This window comes from Bradysia coprophila, chromosome III (genome assembly GCF_014529535.1).
Source record: "Bradysia coprophila strain Holo2 chromosome III, BU_Bcop_v1, whole genome shotgun sequence".
Taxonomy (NCBI): Eukaryota; Metazoa; Arthropoda; class Insecta; order Diptera; family Sciaridae; genus Bradysia; species Bradysia coprophila.
Window position 1 is genome coordinate 1,557,559 of NC_050736.1, and position 25,744 is coordinate 1,583,302.

Here is a 25,744-nt window from a genome sequence, read left to right on the forward strand (position 1 = left end):
ATCTTTAGTTTTTAAAATTCAAAACTTGTGTTAGTATCACTCGAAGTAACCTTTTCAACGATTACAAACCAATCCGCGATATCCGCAGTGCGGATTCCGCACGATATAACGAGACTTATTAGATGAAACTATAGTCTCATCATTTGAATATGGTAGATATGGTATGAACAATCTACAGAAAGAAAATCCGAAAGATTTGAAAGCTAATTTAATTTTATTAAGCGTCTTCATTAAGAGCTAAGTAGATAAAAACCGGATCGATAATTTCCCTGGTCGTATTCCATGTTTACTTTTACGAATCTCTTCCATTCCGAAGTATATTTTGTGCTTGTGCATTAATAAGATCAACAGAAACAGTAGGTATACCATTTGAAAAAAAAAACTAATTTAAAAAGGTAATTAGAAAGAAATTCGTCATAAAATTTTATTTTTATATTTTTTCCAGCAAAAAAAACGTACACATTTTAAATACAACCGTCGGTTGTTGATTACAAAACGTAAAACGAACGCGAAAAGTTATAACAAGCATTACATAGAAATATTCATCACGTAACAGAAAATGTCCTTTTATTGCAAAAATGGAGCGCTTATACAACGCACACCATTTGATAATAGCAAAGCTATTCAGCGTATAATAATTATTAATGACACCCCAACGCATTTTATGTTGAGGTACCATACTCTGATGTGTATACACAGTGTGTATACTTGTTGTGAAGTAACACAAGTAACACATATATTTGCACAAACGGTGGAGTTGTCGGGCTGAGCAATAGGAATATATGCGGAATGTGAAATGAAAAAACAACAATTACGATAATACGAAAGCATTTCCGAAAAGCGTCCTTTTAATACAAATACAATGTGTGTTTGTGTCGTTATTTTTTGTGGAAAAATTGTACGAACTAAGTGGATGGTACTTTAAAAACGAAAATGAGAAAATTTCAAAACTTTTCTTTTCATTTCAAACAGCACAGCAATGTCAAGTATGCACATGTGTATAACCGTGCATGAAATGATGGTACTTATAATGCCCGCTTTTGTATGCCATAGACGACGACATTATTTTAAATAATCATAAAGTTTAAATTGAAAAACTCAAGGCTCTAATCTTATGGATGGAGAAAAAAAGCGTTCTATATAAAAACACACAACTTCTGGTGTCTGTTTGGCGTATACACACGGCATTATATATAAGGTAGTAAATGTGTGACGTGCACATTTAATATGTTTTAATACTTTTCCACTTAGCGTGAAATATACGAGCTCATCAAACTTCATTTATGTTCGCACTTTTATGTTTTTTCAGCTCTATCGCCCATCGAACTGAAACGAACGAAAACTTTTCTCACAACTCGTTCACCATTCAAAATTTATTTTTATTTTTACAGTCAAAGCCATTTGACAATATATTTTTTTATGCAAAAGCGGTACAAGGAGTGAAAAAAAACCTTCGTAAGAATATAATGTGGAAAAGCAAGAGTATGGAATACCATCAATGCGGTAAAAGTGAAACAGCTTATGCATTAAAAAAGCATTTTCAAAATATTATTTTTTATGTTACATCCACGACGGTTGTAAGTTATAATAACAATAATAATACTGCATAAAAACTCATGCATTAATGTTGCCGCTATTGCCATTAATGGTGATTTTATACGCAAATAACTTTGGTTTTTAATGTTTTTCCAACATTACAAATGATACACAAAATCTCTTGCTGTAATTACTATTATGTTTTGTGTGTCGTGTGTGCAGGGAAAAATTATTCGTCAACGGTTTCGGTTCTGGTTTTATTTACGATTTTGCCATGGGTTGTATTATGGCTTTCATAATGTTATATAATGCTTATGCTTAAGGGTTTTATTATCGAACTTACTTAGATTTCCTTTTTATTATGATCATAATTTCCTACGTATTTTTAATACCATCCACATGACATATATGACGAACCATATGCAAGCCGTTGAAAGTACAAATTTAAATTTTATAACTTTCAAGTCTCGAGCTAAGTTCTTTTTTATGAATAACTTTTCTGGGAATGGAAATGTAAATTATATAATTCTCTACCTCTACGTCGCATATGTTTCAGGTTGTCATTTCAATTCGTTTTCTCCAGTTCGGTACGTGCTTTGAAGCTTAATTTTTTTTTTTTGTTACTAACGGGCCAGCGTGTAACTACAGTATTAACATATTTAGAAAGAGAAAGTCCCTAAGATTGTTGGAGGAAATTATAGATCGTGCCCTCGAACATGAATAGAAATTTAATAAGAAGTCTTCTCGTTGACCAATTACCGGCTTTGTCCCGGTTTTAAGTAGATTGCCTAACCATATAATTAAATTACGCTTTTGATGTTATATGAAATAAATTTGAAAATGTCGGTTGATGTCAGATTATAATATAATGGAAATGCAGATTTTTTGGTAGAACTTTGTTTCGAAAATTACACCCTAATAATTTTGTTTCAGTTTCTATTATATACTGGTGTGTTACTCCTTTGATCATTTTTGTGATAGTCAGCAACAACTTGTTAAAGTTAAAAATGATTTTTTTTTGTTTAAGTTGGGACGGTCCAACCGGAGTACGACGTCGATCAAAAAAGCTATTAATTAATTGTCGGGCAAAAACAATAAAGCGATGCATGTGAAATTGACACAACACTTTGAAGTTTTTATGAAAAAGGATGTATTTAAGACTACATCTCCAGTCAGATTAATTTTTAACCCGAGGGGTGGATAACAAGAATTCGACTCGAAGTCATTTTATATTTTAGTTTTTTAGCTTTCTTCAGTTTGTTTTAAGTTTACGTTCTCTTCGAACCTACACTGAGCGAAATTTCCTACGTGGTATGCGTATATCATTCGTGCCCCCTGTTAAAAAGTGTGGTAAGGCAGTCATACAGTGGGCGCGAATATAATATTTCCGAGACGTATTTCGCTTTGACAGAGATTTAAAAATATGAATTTTATTGAATTCACTTACAACATACACCATATTAACAGCTGTCAGTAGTTATTATACATTTTAGAAGTTATTGGTAACAAATATTTCAAATTAAAACTTACTTATTGTTCAAGGGTACTTTGAAAGCCATAAATGTGTGTGGCGTATAAGTTACCAAGAGCACGTTACAACGAAACGCACATAAACAATGACTTTTTTTAAACATAATTGAATTTAAGATAATAAAGAATGAGGAATTAGTTACGACATATAATGGCAAGATAGCTGTGGAGTTGGATCAATTATAGCTAAATTCAACTTAAACAACTTTCTGAGATGATTACGAAATGAAACTAGGTTACCTTATAAAAATTGAAAGGATTTTGTCGAGAATTTTTCTAATTTACAAAAATAACTTTTTTGTCGTTTATCTTCTTCGTGTTACGAAATATCAATATGATGCAAATTGATTGTTTAGGACAAACATCCACTGTATACGTTTAACATACATATGATGAGGGTTTAACTTCCGTCCCACTCGTAATATATTCACATTCCACGTACATCACCACAATACGTAACACATTAATATTCAAATGTGACAACCGAGATACGTAACTGCGTTTTCAATATGTCTCACTTATAGAAAACAGTGCACATATATCATATACGTCAGTGAAGTATATTACACCTCTACGAGAAATTTTAGACATACCCGGAGTATTGTCTGAATTTTCTTTTTCTGTGTGTAGTCATTTCTGTTTCGGCACCTACAACACAGACACAGACTACAAAATTTAATTGTTTAATTTTTCTCAAGGGCTGTTGTGTTGAGGTTTTTAATTGTTTAAGTTTAGTTTGCATGACCTGCAAATGGATTCTTTATATTGTCACTAACTGCAAACTCCATATATGTTGGCCGGGATCGTCATGAATTTTGGTCATATTTTAACCCGTTCCGAGAAAAGTGAGAATAAAATATTTTTTCCAAGATGAATGATGGAATTCACCAAAGGCACATATTTGAAAGTTTTGTTGATAAAAGATTTTCAAAAAGAAAATCCTCTGAGGATTTGTAATGATTTTCTGATGGATTTTCAAGATTTTGCATAGATTTGTAAGGATTTTCTTTTGAAGCATGAATGATTTTCTTGGATTTCCTATGATTTTAAATCTTGAGTTATATCTTCTAACAAACAAAGAATTTTCTATGAACATCTTTCCATTGGAATTCGCTTGCAGAATCGTTCATTTTAAGGAAAGCAGAATCTTTCGTAAAGCACTATTTATGATATTTATGTCGCCTATCTCGCTATTTATTTATTTATTTTTGTATTAACAATAATTCAATGACATACAAGTACCCAGGCTATGTAAATATTTATAACAAAATATTCTGTCTGCACGTACATTTTTCGCGATGGTAATTTGTATTATGCAAACGAATTGTAAACAATAATCAATCATCATTGCAATAATATGGAATACACAATGTACATGTACAATTATCCATGTGAACTCCGAAAATACCGAAAAATATTTTAATTAATTTTATTTTCTTGTCGATTCGGCGTTGATTCGATTTTTTTTTGTTTCATTAATAAATTATTTATTTGTTTTTATTGTTTGTTCATTTGGCTTTGCAATGTTTTTATTTTATTCGAAAATAATATATTTATAATTACTCGTTTGCAATGTCTAGCTGGTTAATTGGCCTAGGTATCACAAATTCAATTTTTTTTTTGTTTTTCACAAAACAATTGAAAATAAAGGTGACCACATAGTTTAAAAGTTAAAAGCAATGTCGTTTGCGATGAACATAAATAAAATGAACATTTCGCGAAATAATATAACAAATTTTGAGTTGACCTATTTGACTAGAAAAAAGGAAAACTTTAATTTTAGACGTATAAAGTGTGCACATTAATTTATAGTCCAATTTGCATATTATTGGAAGATAATTAAATTTTCACACACATCAATGAGTTTCGAGTTTTAATTGCCAAAGAAAAATTATATTATCCTTCCCACTGCCGCTGCTTCCACTACCATTCCACTATTCAATTACTTAGATTAAAACAAATTAAAAAGAAAAATTCATTCCATTTTTTGTGTATATACCGTCAAAAGTGCACAGAAGCTATACGTGTACAAGGTTTTTTTTTTAAATATGCGAGAACGTGATCTACAATAATAAATCAGACAATCTGTAATGTAGTTAAAAATAAATGTGTAAAATGTAAGCCCTATTTAAGCCTCCTAAGTAGTTTCTTCCATCGCGCTCAGAAATAATAGTATTAAATGGAGAGAAAACAAATTTCACAGAAAGAATTGTTGATCGATGGAATTATGAAGAACTCAGACATAAAAAGCGAGTTAATGCTTTACGTTTTCCTCTTCAATTTTTATATAATGTTGAACAATTCTAGGAGTTAAAGGGGCATTCAAGAATGACGCACGTATCTAAGGGGGAGGGAATTCTGGAAAAGCGTGAGGATTTTTTTTGAAAAACAGCCTACCGAAATCGGACACATTTTCTAGTGGAATTTTTTATATGTACCTAGAATGGACTTCGACCCTAAAAACCAAAACCACTTTGAAAAAATGTCTTCTAAGCTTGTGTGGCTGGTGTTAGGTGATCCAAAACCGAAAATTAGCACTTTTCTTACGAAAAAAAAAAATCTCCAGTTACACGAGCAAAACTTTAACTGCACATACTTCAGTGTGGATGAATTTTAAAATCAATAAGTCCATATTCGGCTCAATAGTACATGTGATTACCTTTCTAATGACACCCCACACAACCCCTGTACGGCTCGTGTAACTGGAGAAATTTTTGTAAATTTTCGGTTTTTGATCACCTTTCACCAGCCACATAAGCTTCGAAGAATTTTTTTGAAAGTGGTTTTGGCTTCTAGGGTCGAATACCTAGTCTAAAAAAGGATATGATGAAACGATAGCAAACGTTTTTTCAAACAATTATCTGATTACTGTTCTGAAGTCCTGAGGTCATGTGATTTAAGAAATCCGACCTCTTTCAGTGAAATAGTGAATCGTACTCTGTCGGTAGAGCTGACATAGAACAGATGAATATCGGTCAATTTGGTGTGAGTAATTTTTGAATCGACCCTGAGTTGCTTTTAGAGTTAGAATAACACCTTTTTGTATTGTGTTTACTTGAAGAATGTAACACAACTACAACTTCTAATTTTGTGCTGCACTACAATTTAACATATACCAAGTCCCCTATAATCAGGTTACGCAATAGCGATATTTTTTCTCTTTAACAGTTGTTAAGTTGTTTGTTAATGTTGTCGATAATGAGAACAATCAATGTTGCTATGGACTCAAGTTCCTTTCAGTGCCTGTGCAATTTTCTTTTGCAATTACGTACATTAAAATGACTTTCATTCAGTCTGGGCAGCTAATATCTAACAAATACTCGATTCCATTTTCCAGCAAAAAACTGACAACATAAGGTTGGATTGCTTCTATGCTCAATAACAAATGCATTTTCCATTCGAACTAAGTAAAACTTAGATTGCAATAAAAGCTTTTCAGCTAATTAAAACAATTACTAAAATATCAATAATCAATTGTTGGAAATTTGTGTATGAATAACACATAATATTCCGATTCAATTATTTCCTTTGCGAATTTAATTATTCTGCATTGTTTCGGTAAATCGAATCCATATGACAATATTTAGTGTGTGAGTGGGTATATGGAGAGTACAGAGGAAGTGGTTTATATGGTTCTTTGCAATATCATTTCGAACAGTATTATAGGCCAATATTGTTTAGCTCCAAATTATTTAGTTCAATTAAATATAATTCCATTGTTTTGTCAATTAAGTAGCTGCAAATAGTGTTATATCAATTGGATTGTTTTTGAAAATATGCAAGTTCACTGTTGATGTCAACATTTAGATTTGCTGGATTGCGAATTTTTGGTTTTGCTATAAATCATTATTTTTGTGAAAATGTATTATCTACGAAAAAAAAAGCACTCAAACAGGAGCTGCAAATTAACGCTTTGTTCTATTTAAACAAACACGATGGTTTCATGAACACGCAATGTTTTATCAACAATTTGATAATCACAATAGAAAATCACAAGTTAATCGATAGTACCATTGACGCCTTAATTATATCAATACATGCAAAAAGAATATTAATGAAGTGCCGCACACAATATCGATGCTACTCCATCTCTTTTCCGCTCTCATTTTATAGTCGGAAAACACACAGCATCACATAAATACCACACCGTTAAACCTATTAAGTGAAATGTAATGTAACGTAACTTCAATACAAAACGTTTTTAAGCACACACTTGGTATCATTTTCTTAGTCAAGATTACGTATTGCAGTCGACTGAAGTACAACAAACCAAAATACACTAAAAATCAATTAAAATTTTCAAAATAATACCCCCGTACATGGATGGAAATTGTGGTTCAAAGAGGGGTCGGGATAGACGTTTCAATCATGTCTGCTGGATACCAGGGCCGTAGATAGAAAATGCGGGACCTGGTGGAGATTTTGTGAACTATTTTTTCTTCTTAAATTTTTTCGTTTGAAGATTGACAAAGCAATTAACATCTATTGCTCATTGCAGTACGAATATCGTCCCTTCAACAAATTAGTCTGAAGATATTTCGAAAGAGTTAGATGTACAAATATCTTCTACTGAAAATGATTGCGTTTGGGTATAAGACTGAAAATTTAATTGTAACTTGAGCGTTAACAAGTACAACAAGGAACGAAAAGCACGTTTTTCTTAAAACATAAACAAAATCGGCCAAGTGAAAACTCTCATTTTCCCCCCACTCTCATCTCGGACCTGGCTGGATAACACAATGAAAACATATTTTCTGCTTTCAATATTAATGTAGTCAATATAGGGAAAATAAATTGCTTTTAATTACTTACCAATAATAACGTGAACATAAACACTCGTTGGTTTCGCTATTGTTGGTACACAAGAGTAATTTCCAGAGTCGTTTGGTGTTGCCCGACGTATTTTGAGTCTGCGAAAGGCATAGCAGTAAATAAAATGTGACATAGCGAATATGGATATAGAATTGTGTTATGGTAAAAGTGAGGAGAAGAGGTTTTTTTTCATTAAAAGTGGTTGTGTTAATTACGTCTAAGGGTTGTATTTCATTTGATTGAGTATATATATTTTGAACAAACATTTATTTTCGGTGAACGGGAGGATAGGAAAACAATATATAATTTGGGGTTTTTTCGTGCCACACCCACCTTGAAATAAGTCCATCCGCCCAATCTGTATCCTCTGTTATCCTTTGTGTTGTTTTTGAATAAATTTCATTCTCATGTCCGACCATGTCGACGATTTCGTTACCTAAGAAAATATTAGACGGGTTCTCAACTGATTGAAATTAAATTGTCATCATTTGCATTTTTAATACGAAAGAGAAAAAGTTTTCCGACAAAATCTTGGATTGTTGTTAAGCTGGTCAGGGATAAAAGGGAACACAAAAGTGTTTTTTTTATTCTTTTTTGATTAATTACCTAGATTAAAGAATCTGAAAGACGGGCATCACTCAATGGAAATTATAATAAAGGAGATGGTAGATCTGATCGAATTAATGCTCCAATCTCTCAAAACTTTTTAAGCTTCAAAATTTAAGCCCTAACAACTTCTTGACAATAAGCACCTTTATCCATTTAATTTAAATTTTTTATTTAAAATCAAATAAGTTTTTACTTTTGGGTTTAATATCAATCCATACGGCAGCAGATGTCTAAAGAATCTCTCAATAATTTGTAACCAATGCTGTAACTCTATCCTGTCGTCAAGGTTTTTCGTGTACCTTTAGCATAGTTTGTCTCCATTCCTGATCATTATTTGATGCAGCAAAGATCCGTGAAAAACAACAGAAAGAACAATTATGATATTCTTTCCGTTTATAGATGATCAATCTGTCTAGAACATCTTATTTGGGTTTAACTGTTTTATGACCTATTCAAAATGATGACAACGATATCGATGATAATCCGGCGAATGCTAATTTTTGGTTCAATTTCTGAAACAAAACTAAGTCGATCGTCTTCGACCATTTTCGCAATTTTTTTTGTTGTGGACTGGAATTAAATCTATATCGAATGTTTCCGTCAGTTATGAATTTATGAGTTTCTCGTTGCATTTAGGTACATAATTAAATTGCAAATTGTGATTGAATTGTAATGCTAATGAATTGGTTGATATTGATGTGAGAGCAACATTAAATTCGCAAAACATTTAATTTGACTTATGTTATGCGGTAATAAATCAGTCTATAAATTTTCTAATACTCAGGAGACCCAGTGCTTTCATGCCAACGAGAATTTGAATTTTTAGCCTGCGAAGTATGACTTGTGTGACCGAAGAAGTCGGTGATTTAAGACCGATTTAAGTAAACTTTCTTAGAAGATGTCTATAAAAGTGATGTTTTGCGGGGTCAATAAAGGCCAGAAATATTTTTTTTGTTCAAAATTGCTGGTTTAGACGGTTTAAAAAAATGGTTACCAACTAACCTGATCGATCCAAAGTCATTTTTCTCGTGAAGTCATACGCAGTAGCTTTTGAATGACGCAGATCTTCAGTTTTCATATGAAAAAAAGTAATTTCGGCAAACACTATTTGGTCATATCTACCCGAGACTTTATGCCAATGACCCCAATGACGGTGTCAAACTACGCGTCTTATCAATAGCTTTCAGAAAAAAAAGTTTACCGAAATCGGTTCAGGTTTAGTGAAAATATCTCGAATTTTCATAAATTAGCTAATAAAAAGCAGACACTTTTCTGGTCATATCTCCCCGAGATTTTCGGCCACTAACCTAATACAAGGCACTCTCAATAGAACAATTGTTTGTCAGTTTAAGCTGACAAATTGAAATGAAAAATCATATATCTAAATGCGTGTGTGACAGCTTTGTGTACAGATAGTAAAAAGGGACTCTTAATGTCAAGTGTTAGTCGTGTTAGTGGTGTGTGTGTGTGTGTGTGTGATTATTATAATAAATGAATTTCGGGTCATAATTCCTCTTGGTAGTCTACCTCTAATCTCTATGACCTAATATGAGGCTTAAACTACGCGTGTGGTCAACAGTTTTCCGGATTTTTTTTTACCGAAATCGTTTACATTTGGTGAAAATATTTAGAACAGTCACAAATTAGCTGGAATATCTTATGAATGGACTTAAGCTTGTACAATGCATAGAGATAGACAACCTTGAATCCGAAACAATTGTTTATTTTCATATGTTATCAACAATAGCGACAAAAATATGAAATACACCCTGACTAATATCGTCTTATAAAGTAGAGGAAATGCTGAAACAAATGAAGTAAAAGATTTCAAATGATTTCAAAAGAAGTAAACGATTTACAAAAATCAACTGAAAAAAGCAGCCATTGGAACAAGCAATGGTTTCAATTCATTTCCACAGATGCATATTCGAGACAAAAAAACAATTAATTTTGCTTCGTATTTGAAGCTTAATTTATAATATGTCTATTCCAAACTTATAAATCTAATCGAGACAAAGCGAGATTTTATTTTATTTTTCGTACGAAGAAGAGATAATCAAACAAAACAAACGTTTGAGAATAAGGTTACCCTCCCCAAGATAATCGAATCGGAAATTCAATTTAGTTCAGCGAAATGCAAATAATTTATTAACCAATCTTTTACGTTTCTTTTTTCTCTATCTGTTTACGTATCGTCTGTGTCGTTATCTTACCTTTATACCAAAATATATTTCCTAATTCGTGCGGACCCTGTGATATTTTGCATAGCAAATTGATGTCACTTCCACTCTTCACATACAAGTCCGGTGGACCATTAATGTTCGCTTTTAATTCTGTAAAACAAAGAAAAAAATGCAAAAGATTTAATATCGTTGTCAAATGGCAAATGACATTATTCGACTACATAAAATTTTGAATTCAATAAACGATTCTGTTTCTTTTACGAAATAAAAATGGAACGAACAAAAAACGAGAAAGATCCAACTAACATCTAATTTCGCTGCTCGCATTCACCACTATATTGCCGTCTGTACAAACGTTACAGTTTTAAAATGAAATGTGTACAACAATATTAGAGTGTATGTTGACTGTTCAGATAGATTTCCAGTAATCTCATCTCTACGTCTTGTTCGATCGATATTATGTTTAAAACAATTTTCTATTAAATTGAACGGAAATGAAAATGGAAAGAATCAAAGTTTCATTCCATTTGGTTGATATATATGTAATAGAACTGGTATGGTATACGCTACAGTACACTTATTCGCTGAAAAAAGGGGTCCATGCATGAGATGTTGTCGTGTATAAGCTAAATCTATAGCGGTGGAGAAATGGAAAGAAATTAGAACACGATTTCGATGATTAAAATTGTGAACATTGTCAATGACTGTAAGCACATTGTGCACACACATAAACACGTAACGCCAAAAGATCCGTTTCCGGTTTGGTACCTTCCTATGCAACTTAATGAAACTTTACCATAAGATAATGAATATATATTGGTACATACGTTTTCAACACAGACTCCAACTTCAGTAATTACAGTGAGTGATGTGAATTATATTAAGTTTAATACGGCTATCGACTGAAGTGAGTTTGATGAAAGTCACTTACTTCCATGTGAGTTTAAACTCATAGGTAATATTGGCTGAATATTTTTGTGTTGATTACTTTTAGAAACGGCTGTCGACAACAACAACAAAAATAAGCAAACAGCTTTGGATAGTAAATGAAGTAATAGATTCTTTATCTAACTCTTTTCAACCAAACAAATAACAGACACTCTTGCCATTGCTGAAAAGGTTAAAAACCTGTTCGGTCAATGAACACTCTTCTAAATTGAATAATAATACAGCAACTGAAAATCGAGATCGATAGAGACGACGAGTTTATTTAAATTGAGTCACACTCCAACCAATTAAATGTTTATTATTTTCACTTTCATCAAAGGTCAACATCCAAAAAACAAATTAGCATTCCAATCGGTAACATAATATTGTGCAGTGCGCACAAGATATGAAAAAACAAAAACAAATCTTAATATTTTTAAGGGTCAATGAAATGTAATGGATGACGTTATAGTTATCGAAAGTATTTTTTTGTATCTTCCTCTTCAATTTGGATCTTTAAATCCATTTGACACGGAAGAGATAAAGATCTTAATTTATTTTAAGAAGAGAACTTATTTTTGCATGCGATTCTCACTTTTTTGGAACTATAAAAATTTTCACTTTATTACGGAAGCCGATGAAAGAATTTAATGGAATTATACAAAGAACATTAAGATTAGGTTATTTTTATCCTTTTGTAATTATTGCAGTCACAGTGGTTGGTGTCATCTGATTTTTATTGAAATTATTTTTCAGAAGGTTAAGAAACTTGACGGTATTTACACGTCACACATATTAAACGGAAAATTTTGTCCTTTTAACTGTAAAGTAAAGACAATAGCGTCGTGTGTAAGATTTTAATAGATTTGAAGGATTTTTTTAGTAGACGAAATAGTAGAAGATTTTCGTATGTCAGTGTTCCGATTCATAAAGCAACCAGAATTTTATTCTCCATTGTAAAATCCTTGATTAAATCTTATTTCATTCTATTAAGCACTTACCATGAAGTACATTCAGTCCCAGATTTTTGACAATATTAATACCTATTGTTACACCTACGCGAACGACGTAATACTCAGGGTTTCTTTGAAGATATTTCTAGCAACAAAGCAAAATATTACTGGTGAAGTTTAACAAGGCTTTTAAAATCAAAACTAATTCGACGAAATAACTCATCTCAAGTTACTTTTCAATTAGTTTTATAATGTTGGGTTGTATTTCATTATTTGAAACAAAAGAGACACATAAAAGCCTCTGTTTACTACTATGTGCTGAGTGCATACTTTTGTGACGAGACAAAAATGCCATGAAAAATTAAAGTTTCGTCGAATTACATCGGCTTATGGCTTATTAACTTAAGTTACAAATTACCACTGCAACCTATTGTAAAATGTATTGTGCGGAAAACCTTCACAAAGCCCCTTTTTCTGGTAAAGTATATGAACAAAACAGTCAATGTGAGAGAAGGACAGCCTACACGGCAGTTGAATATATTTGGGACAAAATGTAATTTTTTTGACAATAGGTCACGACTCACGACAACTTATTTTGAAAAAAATTATGGACAAAATTTTTGGGTATTTTTCTAATTCTTTTAATTTGTGATCAAAAACACAGAATTTAATACCGCTACATAGATTGTTGGCTCAGACATGAATCAACACTGACAAAAAAGAGTTGAAATCTTACCTGTGGCAGGTAGCTTTGTCTTCAGGTAATCTAGAATAGCTGCTGCAGTTGTAATTTTTTGTATGAGGCGCTAGAGCTGTGGTTATTCTAGATTACCTGGAGACAAAGTTACCTGCTACAGGTAAGATTTTCAGCTCTTTTTTGTCAGTGAATGACTGTATACAATGTAAAAACAAATTTCCACTCTTTAGACCCGTACGAAGTACTGGGGTCTTATAGGTTTACGCATACGTTTGTAACACGTCGAATTGGACTCCCTGAGTAAGGGGAAACCTATTGTGGTTGTCTAGAGATGCCAAATCCGCGAAAAAAAAATGTCCGTCTGTCTGTCCGTCTGTCCGTCTGTCTGTCTGCACGATAACTTGAGTAAAACGCATCCGATTTTGAAATCCGCATCCGTTTGGTAATGTCAAAAGACAGGCTAAGTTCGAAGATGAGTGATTTTGGATCGACCCCTCCCGAGCTGTGGCCCAATAAGTGCTTTACGGTTTTTCGAAGATATCTCCGGACATTTAAACGTTAAACTTGTAAGTGATACGTCAAATAAAAGGTATTTACAATACCGATCGACAAAAAAAAAGTTTATGGAAATCGGATGACCGACTCGTGAGTTAGACCCCTTGGTGTGGAACAGGCACAGGGCGGCAAGCAGTTTTTGCTTGTAGGTCGGCCACATTTGAACATATTTCGTCTGTTTTAGCTTTATTAGATAGGTATTGACCGTACCAATCAGGGAAATTTTTTTTTATGAAATTATGTTCTCCGGAGCGTGAGCTAGGTCTCTTGGAGTGAGCTCTTATCTGGCTACTCGGAAGTACAGTGAACGTGGTGTATTTTGACAATATCTCGAGTAAATTTTGACCGAATTTCATGAATTTTTTTTTGTTTGAAAGGTATTAACGAATGTAAAGCGTCGGTACTATTTCCGGTCTCCTAACAAAATGGCTGCCGGCGGCCATATTGGATTTTAGTAAAATAGAAATATCTTGGGAAAAATGATACTTAGAGAGTTTCTGTTAACATGGAAATAATTTGTTATGTGTGTGGGGTTTCAGGGATTCAATATACGGACATCTATATATACCTATATACAGCTATATTGAGCTATATACAGGCATATAGAGCTATATAATAGCATATATTTATCTGTGAAATGTTTATTTATAGTGAAATATAGTTAAATATAGCGGTATATAGCTGTTTAAATAGGAATTTATGAAATTTGTCTTCGTACGGGGCTGTCTATATTGCCTCCGGCAATTTAGTTGTATATGATAACAAGGCAAAGAGTGGATAATGTAAGTGATTTTAAAGGGAGAATAGTTTTTCAGCAGAGAAGAAAATGAAGTAAGAGAAATGAAGAGTTTCACATTAAAGGCTTTTGATACGAATAGGTGTTTCGTACGGGTCGGCGTTAGCTATGTTTTTTTACTGTAATAAAGTACCTTGTCAGACGCAAGTAAGAGTTCATTATATCAAGAAATTGCATAAAATTAAGAGAAAACAAAATTTTTTTTTGACAATACTATTGGGTCAGGTTAACTTGAAAATTTCAGGTCAAGTCAAAACTGACCTGACAACCTGAAATGACCTGATAACCAAACCTGATAAATTTCAGGTTGACCTGATAACTTGAAGTCGGTTCGGTATGAAAATGAAAATCTTAAAAATCGTTTATACCTGAAGTTATACCTGAAGTAATTTGATAAATGTTTCATGTAAAGAAATCAAATTTTTCGATTTCACAAAATATTCTCTCGTTAGACGGTTAGACCACTCTCAAATTTACGTTATGTAAGTGTTTAAAATCATTTTCCCAAGGTATAAAATACTAAGCTGATAACAAAGACGGTGTCGAAACTCGAAAATACATAAATATGCCTCTGTTGCAGAAAAATTTGCATGTGTGTACGGTTCGTTGATAGCACACACCCTAACTACTCAACCTATTTGAACAGAGTCAGTTCGTCATTTTCCAACCGTCGTGACTCCAACGAGTGTAACTTCAGAAACTTGAGCCTTTTGTCATACGATTGTTTCTCCATGTTGAATTTGTAGAAAAACATCCTTGAGAATTTCCTCTGAACACGTTCAATTTGATCGATTGCATTGAGATAGAACGGACTCCAGACCGACGAGCAATATTCCAACCTGTTTCGGACGAGAGAGTTGTAAAGAATCATCATGCTTGTTTGGTTAGAAAAATATCTTCCACAGCGAAAAATGAAACCTATCAGACGATATGCCTTCCTTGTTACCGAATCGACATGCTCATTGAATGGCAGTTTATCATCAATTGTAACTCCGAGGTCCAGCTTTGAGTGTACTCGCTCGATGATTTGCCACTAAATACATAAGGAAATTCAATTCGGTTAAGACTGTGTGTGAAAGACATAACAGCACACTTTCTATGGTTTAGGCTCATAAGATTGGATACCAATACCAACATGTACTACTACATATTAGTCATTCTTTAAAGCTGAAGTCCTCCACATTCATAATATAAAATAACTTAATCAAATAATTGCATTAGTGAGGTCACAGCCCTCGTCAAAGTTCACCGAGGTTCCATCGATTCTGAGAAATTTTTCGTATTTTCGGCCGTTTATCATCAAACTTTATGAAGGTAATATTTGCTTCGAGAGTACTCGACCTCAGATTTCCAACAAGCCCATACAGCCATTATAGAAGATCAAAAATATATGAGACTGGTTTTGGGGCCTAAGCACCAAATCCTAACTAGGCATATATAAAAAAAGTCCCGGAAAAAATAGCGTCGATTTCGGTCAGTCGAATAGTACATTGAATGACAAGGGGCGAAAGTAAAAAAATTCAACCGTGTGCGAGAGTTGATGCCCGCGCCGAAGGCAAGGGCCTCAATCGCACAGGTTGAATTTTTTTACTTTTGCCCCAAGTCGTTCATACTATTTTTTTTGATACCAACATCGAAAGTTGATACGTATCGCAAACAGCAGAACAAAATGTTGAAATATGAAGACATTTAGCCAGAAAATGCGGGGGTCCAGGGGGCGGCAGCCCCCTGGTATATCAAAAATTTAATTATTTAGCCATCACAACAACAACACACACAAAAATTAACAAATAACTAACAAATCATTCAGGAACAAAAAGTATCAACTTCGTATGTTAATTTCAATAAGAGCACTGGCGCACGCTTTATTTCAATTTTGATCGCAGTACACTTATTGACAAGAGTCGACTATTACATTATGTAGTCGACTTTCGCATTATGTATATTGACTTTCGCTTTATGTATTCTTTCTTTCTCCCCGCTCAAACACATAACTTGCATTTTTTTACTTTCGCCCCGGATTTCGAGGGCGAAAGTATCAACTTTCGATGTTGGTATCAAAAAAATTTATTTTATTTTATTGAAAAAAAAAACTTTGTCTTCCAGCCGGCTGAGGCAATCGAAGAACAACCGGCGACTCGGTTGGGTGAAAAAGTGTTGGCGGGTCACTAGCCTGTGCTGGTTGAACCATTTTTCCAGACTTTAGCCTTAATATTTTGATTTTCAAAATGATTTTCATTTTTACGTGAATCAATATTGTCGCAATAATACCTTTCAATTATTAATGACACATTACGTGTTGTATACACAGTTTTCATTCCTCGTCATTCTGAATTTAACAATATAATACATCGTTCACTTAAAACAGCGAATTTTCCATCGATGAGAGAACCACCTGGTATGTTGAGAGATGATAAGAAAAGAGTGGACGGAGTCACATTGATACCATGGTGTAATGGTCAACTGTTGGTCTGGGATGCGACATGTTCTGACACCTCAGCGCCGTCATACCTGCGTCTTAGTTCAAAAAAGGCTGGTTCAGTGGCAAGAAAAGCAGCAGACGTCAAGCTAAACCGTTATAAAGAGCTTTCGGATCAAGGTTATTTCATTTTACCGTTCGCAGTAGAGACGCTCGGTCCTTGGTGTGAGGAAGCTATTCGTTTCGTGGATATCCTAGGCAATTTGATCTGTGAAAGAACTGGTGAAGGAAGGTCTAAAACTTACTTGAAGCAAAGAATAGGTATTGCTTTACAGCGCTCGAATCAGGGGCTATTTAGTTGAATTAATTCGCTTAAATTCTCCAAATTCGTAAAAATTCGCCAAATTCGTAAAAATTCTCCAAATTCACCAAAATTCGCCGAATTCATCAAAATTCACAAAAATTTGCCAAATTCACCGAAATTCGCCAAAATTCTCCAAAAATTTACCCGACTTCCTAGCTTACCAAGGAGTACTTTTATATTCAATTCGACTGTATATTTGTCCTCACAAAGAAACTCAAGAAAAAACTAAAGTGGGATATTGTTCTGATCTTTAATTTTAAGAAAATATTATTCACTATTTCCATAAATGGAACGACTTCTATTCATTTAAAATACTTGAAAAGTAGAACAGCTCTACTCGAATATTTTCAGAATAAAATCGAAAAAACTTAGACAGGATTGTCTACCGAGTCGCTCATTTCACCATCAATCGAACTTCTGATACGTTGATCGTTGTCATCCATTCTATCGTTATCGTTCGGGCTTTAGGTTCAAATGTCTAAAGCTTTAGCGCGACCAAAATAACAACCAAAATTTAGGAAGTCACAGTAACGAAGGAGAAAATGGATATTGAACTAAACAATAATAGTTGGCAGTGTCGAAACTCTGCAATATGTCAATTTCAGAATTTCTAAATTTTGGGATGACAGATGATTCCTCGGGCACATGCTAACTCTCATCTGATTTTTTGATGGATCTAGGTTATTTTCGACATGAGTGACGTGTTCCAAGGTTAGATCCTAAATTTTGGGATGAGAGATGATACCTCAAGCACTTCCTAACTTCCATCGCATTTTTTAATGGTTTTGGGTTATCTTCGACATGAGTGAGGTGTTCCAAGATTTGTTTCTAGATTTTGGGACTTAGACTAATTTCTCTAGAATTTTTTAATTTCATAAGGTCGTTTGATGTTGTCGAAATGACATACTTACAAAAGTAGTGATATCAGTCAAAAAACCCTTAAAGGGTGAATGTGACGCTAGTTCTTTATCTTACTTACAAAATAACTGATATCGCTAAGGGTGACGCATTGTGCGCCGTACGCAAAAGTTTTATCAACCAAAAATTGACCCAAAAAATTTGTAAAAGAAAATTTTACAAAAAGAAATTTGCGTCACAAGTGGCAGATGTTGAGAAACCTATTGTTAGGAAAATGGTTAAAATTGTATTGAAGGAATTTACGGAAAAAACCGAATCACTTGTGACGCAAATTTCTTTTTGTAAAATTTTCTTTCACAAATTTTTTGGTCAATTTTTTGTTGATAAAACTTTTGCGTACGGCGCACAATGCGTCACCCTCAGCGATATCAGCTATTTTGTAAGTAAGATAAAGGACTTGCGTCACATTCACCCTTTAAGGGTTTTTTGACTGATTACGACTTTATCATCTTAGGAGTCAATTCGCCAATTTCTAAGACAATTGGAAAACTAGCTCGCTCAGATATTATTGAGTTATAGCTCACTCGATTCGTCGATCGATTCTAGCTAACACGAATATTCCATTTAAAAAAAAATAAATTTCACTTTGGGTTTTTGGTGTAATGTGTCTGTCATGTGATGTCAGGGGGTGGTCAAAACACATTTTTAGCAATAACCTGAGGAATGAGCAACCCGAAAAATAAAGCTGAGAATTCTGAATTTGATTGATATAGGCCTTTTTTGTCTCAGTAGAGTACGTTTCTGTACTTAAAAGTACTTTTTCGCAACAAGTGACGAAAAGTAGGACTTTCCGTTGCCTTTATTGCGAAAAACGTTGTATACAACTCGATGATAAATGCTTTTTTAGGCACAAGATGTGTATTGTCACACTCGGCCTGCGGCCTCGAGTGACAATCTAGACATCTAGTGCCTAAAAAAGGATTTATCACTCGGTTGTATAAATAACTATTTCCTAACTAGTGTCGTCGTCGTCGCTCATTTTCCGCGTCGTTTAGGAAAAACGTTATTCCTAACTTATGCTAAAAGGCATTTTTAGCGAATTTTACTCCAGCACTCGGCTCCGGCTCGAGCTGGAAACGTCTCATTCGCTAAAAAAGCATTTTAGCATGCTTTAGGAAAATAACTAAATCGATTGTGAGGTCTTAGAGATTTTCGTGAGGCTTTATCCGACATCATTTTGAGATATCCTTGATGTTGGTGAGGTTTTATTGGACTGTTTTTTTTGAGATTTTGGAGATGCTCGTGAGGTTTTTATGAGACATTTTTTGAGAAGGGAATTGAAAATAATCGTAAACCTAAGATAGATATTTATATTTTTTTCTGAAGATATTTTGGATAAGATTATAAAAAAATATAATCCAACAATGGAATGAATCAAACGCTTGGTTAAATGTTATTCCATCCAAACACATCGGTACGTTCCTCGATAATAATTCCGTCAGAGTATGTATGGCACTTAAAATCGGAGCTCATATTTGCCGTCCTCACATTTGTTCGTGCGGATCTTCAGTGAATGAACTCGGAATTCATGGTTTGAGCTGTCAAAAGAGCGTCGGCAAGTTGTCAAGACACTCGGAGTTGAATAGGATCTTATGTCAACCGCTATCTCCAGCACATGAACCACTGGGCTTGTTTCGGGATGACGGCAAGAGGCCCGACGGATTGACTTTGGTTCCTTGGTTGAACGGGCGCTATCTCGTTTAGGACGCCACCTGCTGTGACACTTTGGCTCCCAGCCATCGCGACATCTCGTCTAGACAAGCCAGACGCACCGCCGAGCTCGCTGCCAGAACAAAACACAGCAAGTACACCGAACTAAAAGCCAACAATTACATCTTGAACGCCTTTGCCGTCGATACTTTCGGCCCTTGGTCGTCCGAAGCAATAGACTTGATAAACAAAATCGGTCCCATGCTCAACGAAGTGAGCGGCGACCCACGTTCTCACAGTTATTTAGTGCAGCGCATCTCCCTCGCCATTCAGAGAGCCAATGTTTCTTGCGTTTTGGGCACGATTCCCCAATCTGCGAGCCTTAATCAGATTTTCTATTTATAAATTTTGTAAACACAACCTGTATGTACATGAATGACCTCAAATAAAAAGATTTTAAAATCCAACAATTTTTTAATTACAAAGAAAATTCGTCAAAATTCGTCAAAATTCGCCGAAATTCACCAAATTCGCCAATTTGCCAAAATTCTCCAAATTAGTAAAAATTCGCCAAAAATTCAACTAAATAGCCCCTGGCTCGAATGCAGCATGTGTTATGGGAACGTTTAGGGAAAATGAATTCGAACGGTTGGACGAGATTTTTTAAATACTGTGATTGATTTGTTGATTAATTTGTTAGCAAGTTTCTCTTAGTTAAGTTTCTAGTTAAGCCTTTCTCCTGTTTCTCTTGAATCAGGCCAGTTTCCATGGTTCTGGATAAATAGAATAGGGAAATTTTTGTTAAGTATAGAAGCCACTCCATGGGTGGAATTTGTTTCATAATTTGATACAAATTTAGGATGTTGAACAAAACAATAAAAAAAAAGTTAAAATCCTAAAAAAACGAGCCATCAGAACAGTCGGAGCGTTTGCTGCGACTGAGCCCCGTACAAACCCGTATATCTATTGCGTACGTGACCCTAGTGCGTCTGTCACCCTACTTTGACCGTAAGCCTATTGCGCCGGTTAATGTAGTTAAAGTAAAATTATTATGTAATATGTACATCTTACAAATTACGCATAGCGCAATTACGAAGCCCCGTACGACGTTCCTTTCAAATGAAACAAAAATTTCAAATCGCCCTAAAATTTTATTTTTTTGAAGGGCCTAGTATCGGCCTCAGTCCGAGGACCCAAATTTAAATTTTTTTTCAACTACATTCTATTCGGCCTTTGATTACCTTCCAAATGAAACAAAAATTACGAAAAACGGATGAAATTTGCTCGAGTTATATGTAAAATACACATAGGGCACTAGTATCGGCCTCAGTCCGAGGACCCAAATTTAATTTTTTTTTCAACTATATTCTATTCGGCCTTTGATTACCTCCCAAATAAAACAAAAATTACGAAAAACGGATGAAATTTGCTCGAGTTGTATGTAAAATACACATAGGGCCCTAGTAGTGGCCTTAGTCCAAGGACCCAAATTTAATTTTTTTACAACAACATTCTATTCGGCCTTTGATTACCTTCCAAATGAAACAAAAATTACGAAAAACGGATGAAATTTGCTCGAGTTATATGTAAAATACACATAGGGCCCTAGTAGTGGCCTAAGTCCAAGGACCCAAATTTAATTTTTTTTCAACAACATTCTATTCGGCCTTTGATTACCTTCCAAATGAAACAAAAATTACGAAAAACGGATGAAATATACTCGAGTTATATGTGAAATACACATAGGGCCCTAGTAGCGGCCTTAGGTCAAGGACCCAAATTTAATTTTTTTTCAACAACATTCTATTCGGCATTCGATTACCTTCCAAATCAAACAAAAATTACGAAAAACGAATGAAATTTACTCGAGTTCTATGTAAAATACACATAGGGCCCTAGTAGCATTTCACTTCTAAGGCCCTAACTCACGGTCCACTCACCCGATTTTAAAAAACTTTTTTTTCCTGGATTGGTATTGACAATACCTATCATTTGCCGTGTCATTTACATTTCCATCGTTTATTTTGCCATAAATATCACCAAAAGACCTTAAATCACTTAGGTGGCCCTAACTCACGAAGGGCCGACCCGAATATGCCCATCTTCGAACTTAGCCTCACTATTTCGACTATCTTTCAAGGAAAAAAAAAATTTGAAATCGGATTTGATTTACTCAAGATATCGACGTGACAGACGGACAGACGGACAGACGGACAGACGGACAGACGGACAGACGGACAGACGGACAGACGGACAGACGGACAGACAAAATTTTTATTGCAGATTCGTCATCTATGAACATAGGCAAACACTTTGCCCTTACCGTCTGCTTCGAATTCCATCAATTACACACGGCATCGTAATCCTATAAGCCCCTTTGTACTTCGTACGGGGCTAAAACGTTTTCATATGTGTATCTCATGTAGGTAATGTTACACCCACAATACAGCTACTACAGGGATGTATATTACCTATCAACGGGAAAATGCGTTGTGTAGCTTACATTAACATAAGGCATTTGTAGCATATATGTTCCGTAGCTCAGGTGGATTATTCTGGACTGGAGATCAAGAGGTCCCGGGTTCGCGCCCCAACAAGGCAAGTTTTTATTTCAAATAATTATTAATAAAAAATCAATTTCGTTTCATTTCAGCTAAAATTCAGTTCAAAATTAGCTCGTCGGATGTAATACAACAGAATATCAAAATACTCCCCAGTACTGTGTAATATAACTCCGAAAGGCCAGAAATATTTTCTTTTTAAATTATTGAGTTAATTTTGAACTGACTTTTATCAGAAATGAAACCAAAATTATTTTTAATAATATTATTAAAAAAAAAAACAGGATCCGACATGATTCGAACCCGTCCCTATCGATCACAACATTTTGATTGTAGGCAATCACACAGCTATTGTAGGTAATCACAGCTACAGCTCTGATAGCAAGTAGAAAAATACAGCTGTGACAGCTACGGGCCGAAATATTTTCTGTGACAGCTGTATTTTCTCAAAAACTACAGCTGGAGACAGATCGCAGCTGTAGCAGGTAACTACTTTTTCCTCAGTGTAAAGCTTACTATTTAATCGGGTGCTTCGAAACAATATAACTCCAATAAAATTATTCTCAATCGAAACAAATGATTTCAGTTGAAAATTAGGTTTTGTCTTTAGTGGTGGTTATTGATTTGCTAAAAAATTGATTTTTTTTTGACATTTGTCGCTGATCATTATACATGCAAAAATCCTTTTTTGTTGTCTTTTATTATTCGAATACGTACTTAGCTGTATTCCCGTTACCAATAACAGGTACCCGTTAAATTTAAAAAATCTATAACAAAGTCGAGGCTAGTCTTTGTTGTTTCTGTTTGTTTCGTTACGGTTTATCAAAATGGTTACTTTTCTTTACGGTTTAATAGACATCAGTCTTTGCCCTTTTTATCGACCAATTAAATTTACCAGCGCTGTATTAACGCTGACGGGAATTCGCCTAAAGAAAAGTTCTCTGCATCCTATGCATCTATACTACATGAAGTGGTAACATCGGCAACACAATAATAAATATCTCATATTCATTCCTATAACATATCAAAAATATCCTACACATTTCGGGTTTCATACCTGAAATTTTGTTTGATTAATAATTTAAACTCTCGGTCCGGAGTATTTGATATGATTTTAATTAAAATGAAAAATGAAAAAATAATTTATCGTGCAACTGTTTCATAAATATTATTGATATGAATGTATCGAATATAAAATCAATTTGGAAGATAGCTGATCCTTTTTGTCGATGTAGAAATATGAGTGTTAAATTACTCATTAATTACCTTTCGCATTATAAATAAAATTAAACAAAATGATATTTATATCCAATTAGCTCCGGGGTTAGTCGGTATCATATTTTTGATTCACTGTCGATTGAACACGTGTATATTATCTATCGATGAATCATTACAAAATCAGAGTCGATGCGATAACATGAAGAGAAAATTGCGAAATAAAAACCTTGCTTTTGATAGATCGACTGTAAAGAATCATCATAAAATAACGCTATGTGTATATGTATCATAAAAACAACTCAATCGCTTAATGATAAATTAACGAAAATACCTAAAGTATACATAAATAATCGTAGTCTGTAATATGTCGATATTAGATTTTGTACATGAAATGTCTTATGCTACATGATTCAAGAAAACCGAATCCCACAAAAAAAGGTTTGTACTTTGCCCCATAATAAACTCTCGCATCTATTAGTGTAATGCCTCAAGACCGAAAGTGTAACCTTGAAATTGAGATGTGTCTGATAAAGAAAAAATCACATTCGTTCGTCACTGGTGACAACATTACGCTAGTATATTAATTTACTGAAGTTGATAGTTCAGTATTCTATCCGAATTACGTGTATCATTATCTTATACTTTACTCGTGTTCCTTTAATTACATTGATGTAGTAAACTTTCTTTTTTCCCCATTTCACAAAACGGTTATTGAGTGTAGCATGTACGAGATTCCTATCGGTTGTTCGCACATGGATATATCATGTATAAAATATGTAAGCCGGAATTGCTGAATGGGCTATCACAGTGGCCAATAACTCATATTAAAAGTAAATAAGGAAAGCGAAACAATAATGTGTTATAATTCTGGTACGCTTTAGTGTACGACCGAAATTAAGTTTAAGGGTGAATGGTTGGGTGGACGAATGATATATTATACGTGATAAAACATGGATAAAACATACATATAAAGCTCTTTTATTATTGTTCGACCATTCTCGACCTACTTTTAGCGGTTAATTAATTCAGTCAGTTGCAGAAATTCAGTGCTCTGTTTTAATGTTTATTCAATTATTCTTTATAGAAGTTGGAGCAGACACTATAGAGTTGTCTTACTGAATTATCGCCTCGATTACATTTTTCTTCATTTTTCTTTATACGTTGAAATCTAACCATGAATTATAGACAGTGAGAGAACACGATTCTCCGATAAATGGGAATATGAATTCAGGTATATTATCATCCGGGGAAATCACGTATCACCACAAATACGCCTTAGAATACGCAAACATATGACCTGTTATTGGCAGTGCTCGTAAAGAAAATAAAGCAGCTTTGGCGTCTGGAAACGGAGAAATAAGATGGTGGTGGTGATGTAAAAAAAAATCATGTTAAGTAGCTACGAATACTGTTCTCTAACTGCAGACGAAGAATGTTACTAAAGTCTATATGTCTCAATTCGCATGATTTTTATGTTCACCATTTCGAGACACATAAATTTGTATTCAGAAGTCAAAATATAAATTTTGCCAATCAAAAATTGTTGTCAGAAATGAATCTACATGCATGTTTACATATATACACTTACACTCAATGAAGAGAGTGCTGTCTTTTCTTTCGTACAAACGTTACGACGGCTCCAAAACAATTTAAAAATTCATGAGAACGAAAAATTCATGCCATTCGGGAAAATTCTTTATCATTACGGAAGATTTACACGCTCAATAGAATAGCTACAACACAACGCGTTCTTATCGATAAATCAACTTCAGTCGAATTGTTGCAGTAGATCAGTTTAACTGACTCAATCAGACGCTAGGATTATTTGAAAACAAGATAATGAATAAATAAACTGAGATGCGACTCATATTTGTTTCATGTATAAGTTATGAAGGCTTTGCATAATAACTGAGGTGACTACTTCTCACTTTTTAGTACATCGACCCATTTCATCACATATAATTTGGTCCATTTATTCCGAGAAGTACGTCTCTCTGTCGTTTTGAGTTTCAAGTT

At 34.1% G+C, this 25,744-nt stretch overlaps 1 protein-coding gene across 2 annotated transcripts in view; it reads right to left on the reverse strand.

The window, feature by feature from the left end:
* Positions 1-25,744, reverse strand: part of LOC119077426 (zwei Ig domain protein zig-8) — a 170,598-nt gene that overhangs the window by 9,391 nt on the left and 135,463 nt on the right. For both annotated transcript variants that reach the window (XM_037184651.1, XM_037184643.1), the window contains exons 6-8: positions 10,701-10,820; positions 8,212-8,314; positions 7,879-7,976 (exon numbers count right to left, since the gene is read on the reverse strand). In XM_037184651.1, the coding sequence (XP_037040546.1) occupies positions 7,879-7,976; positions 8,212-8,314; positions 10,701-10,820 (321 nt within the window). The remainder of the gene's footprint in view (positions 1-7,878; positions 7,977-8,211; positions 8,315-10,700; positions 10,821-25,744) is intronic.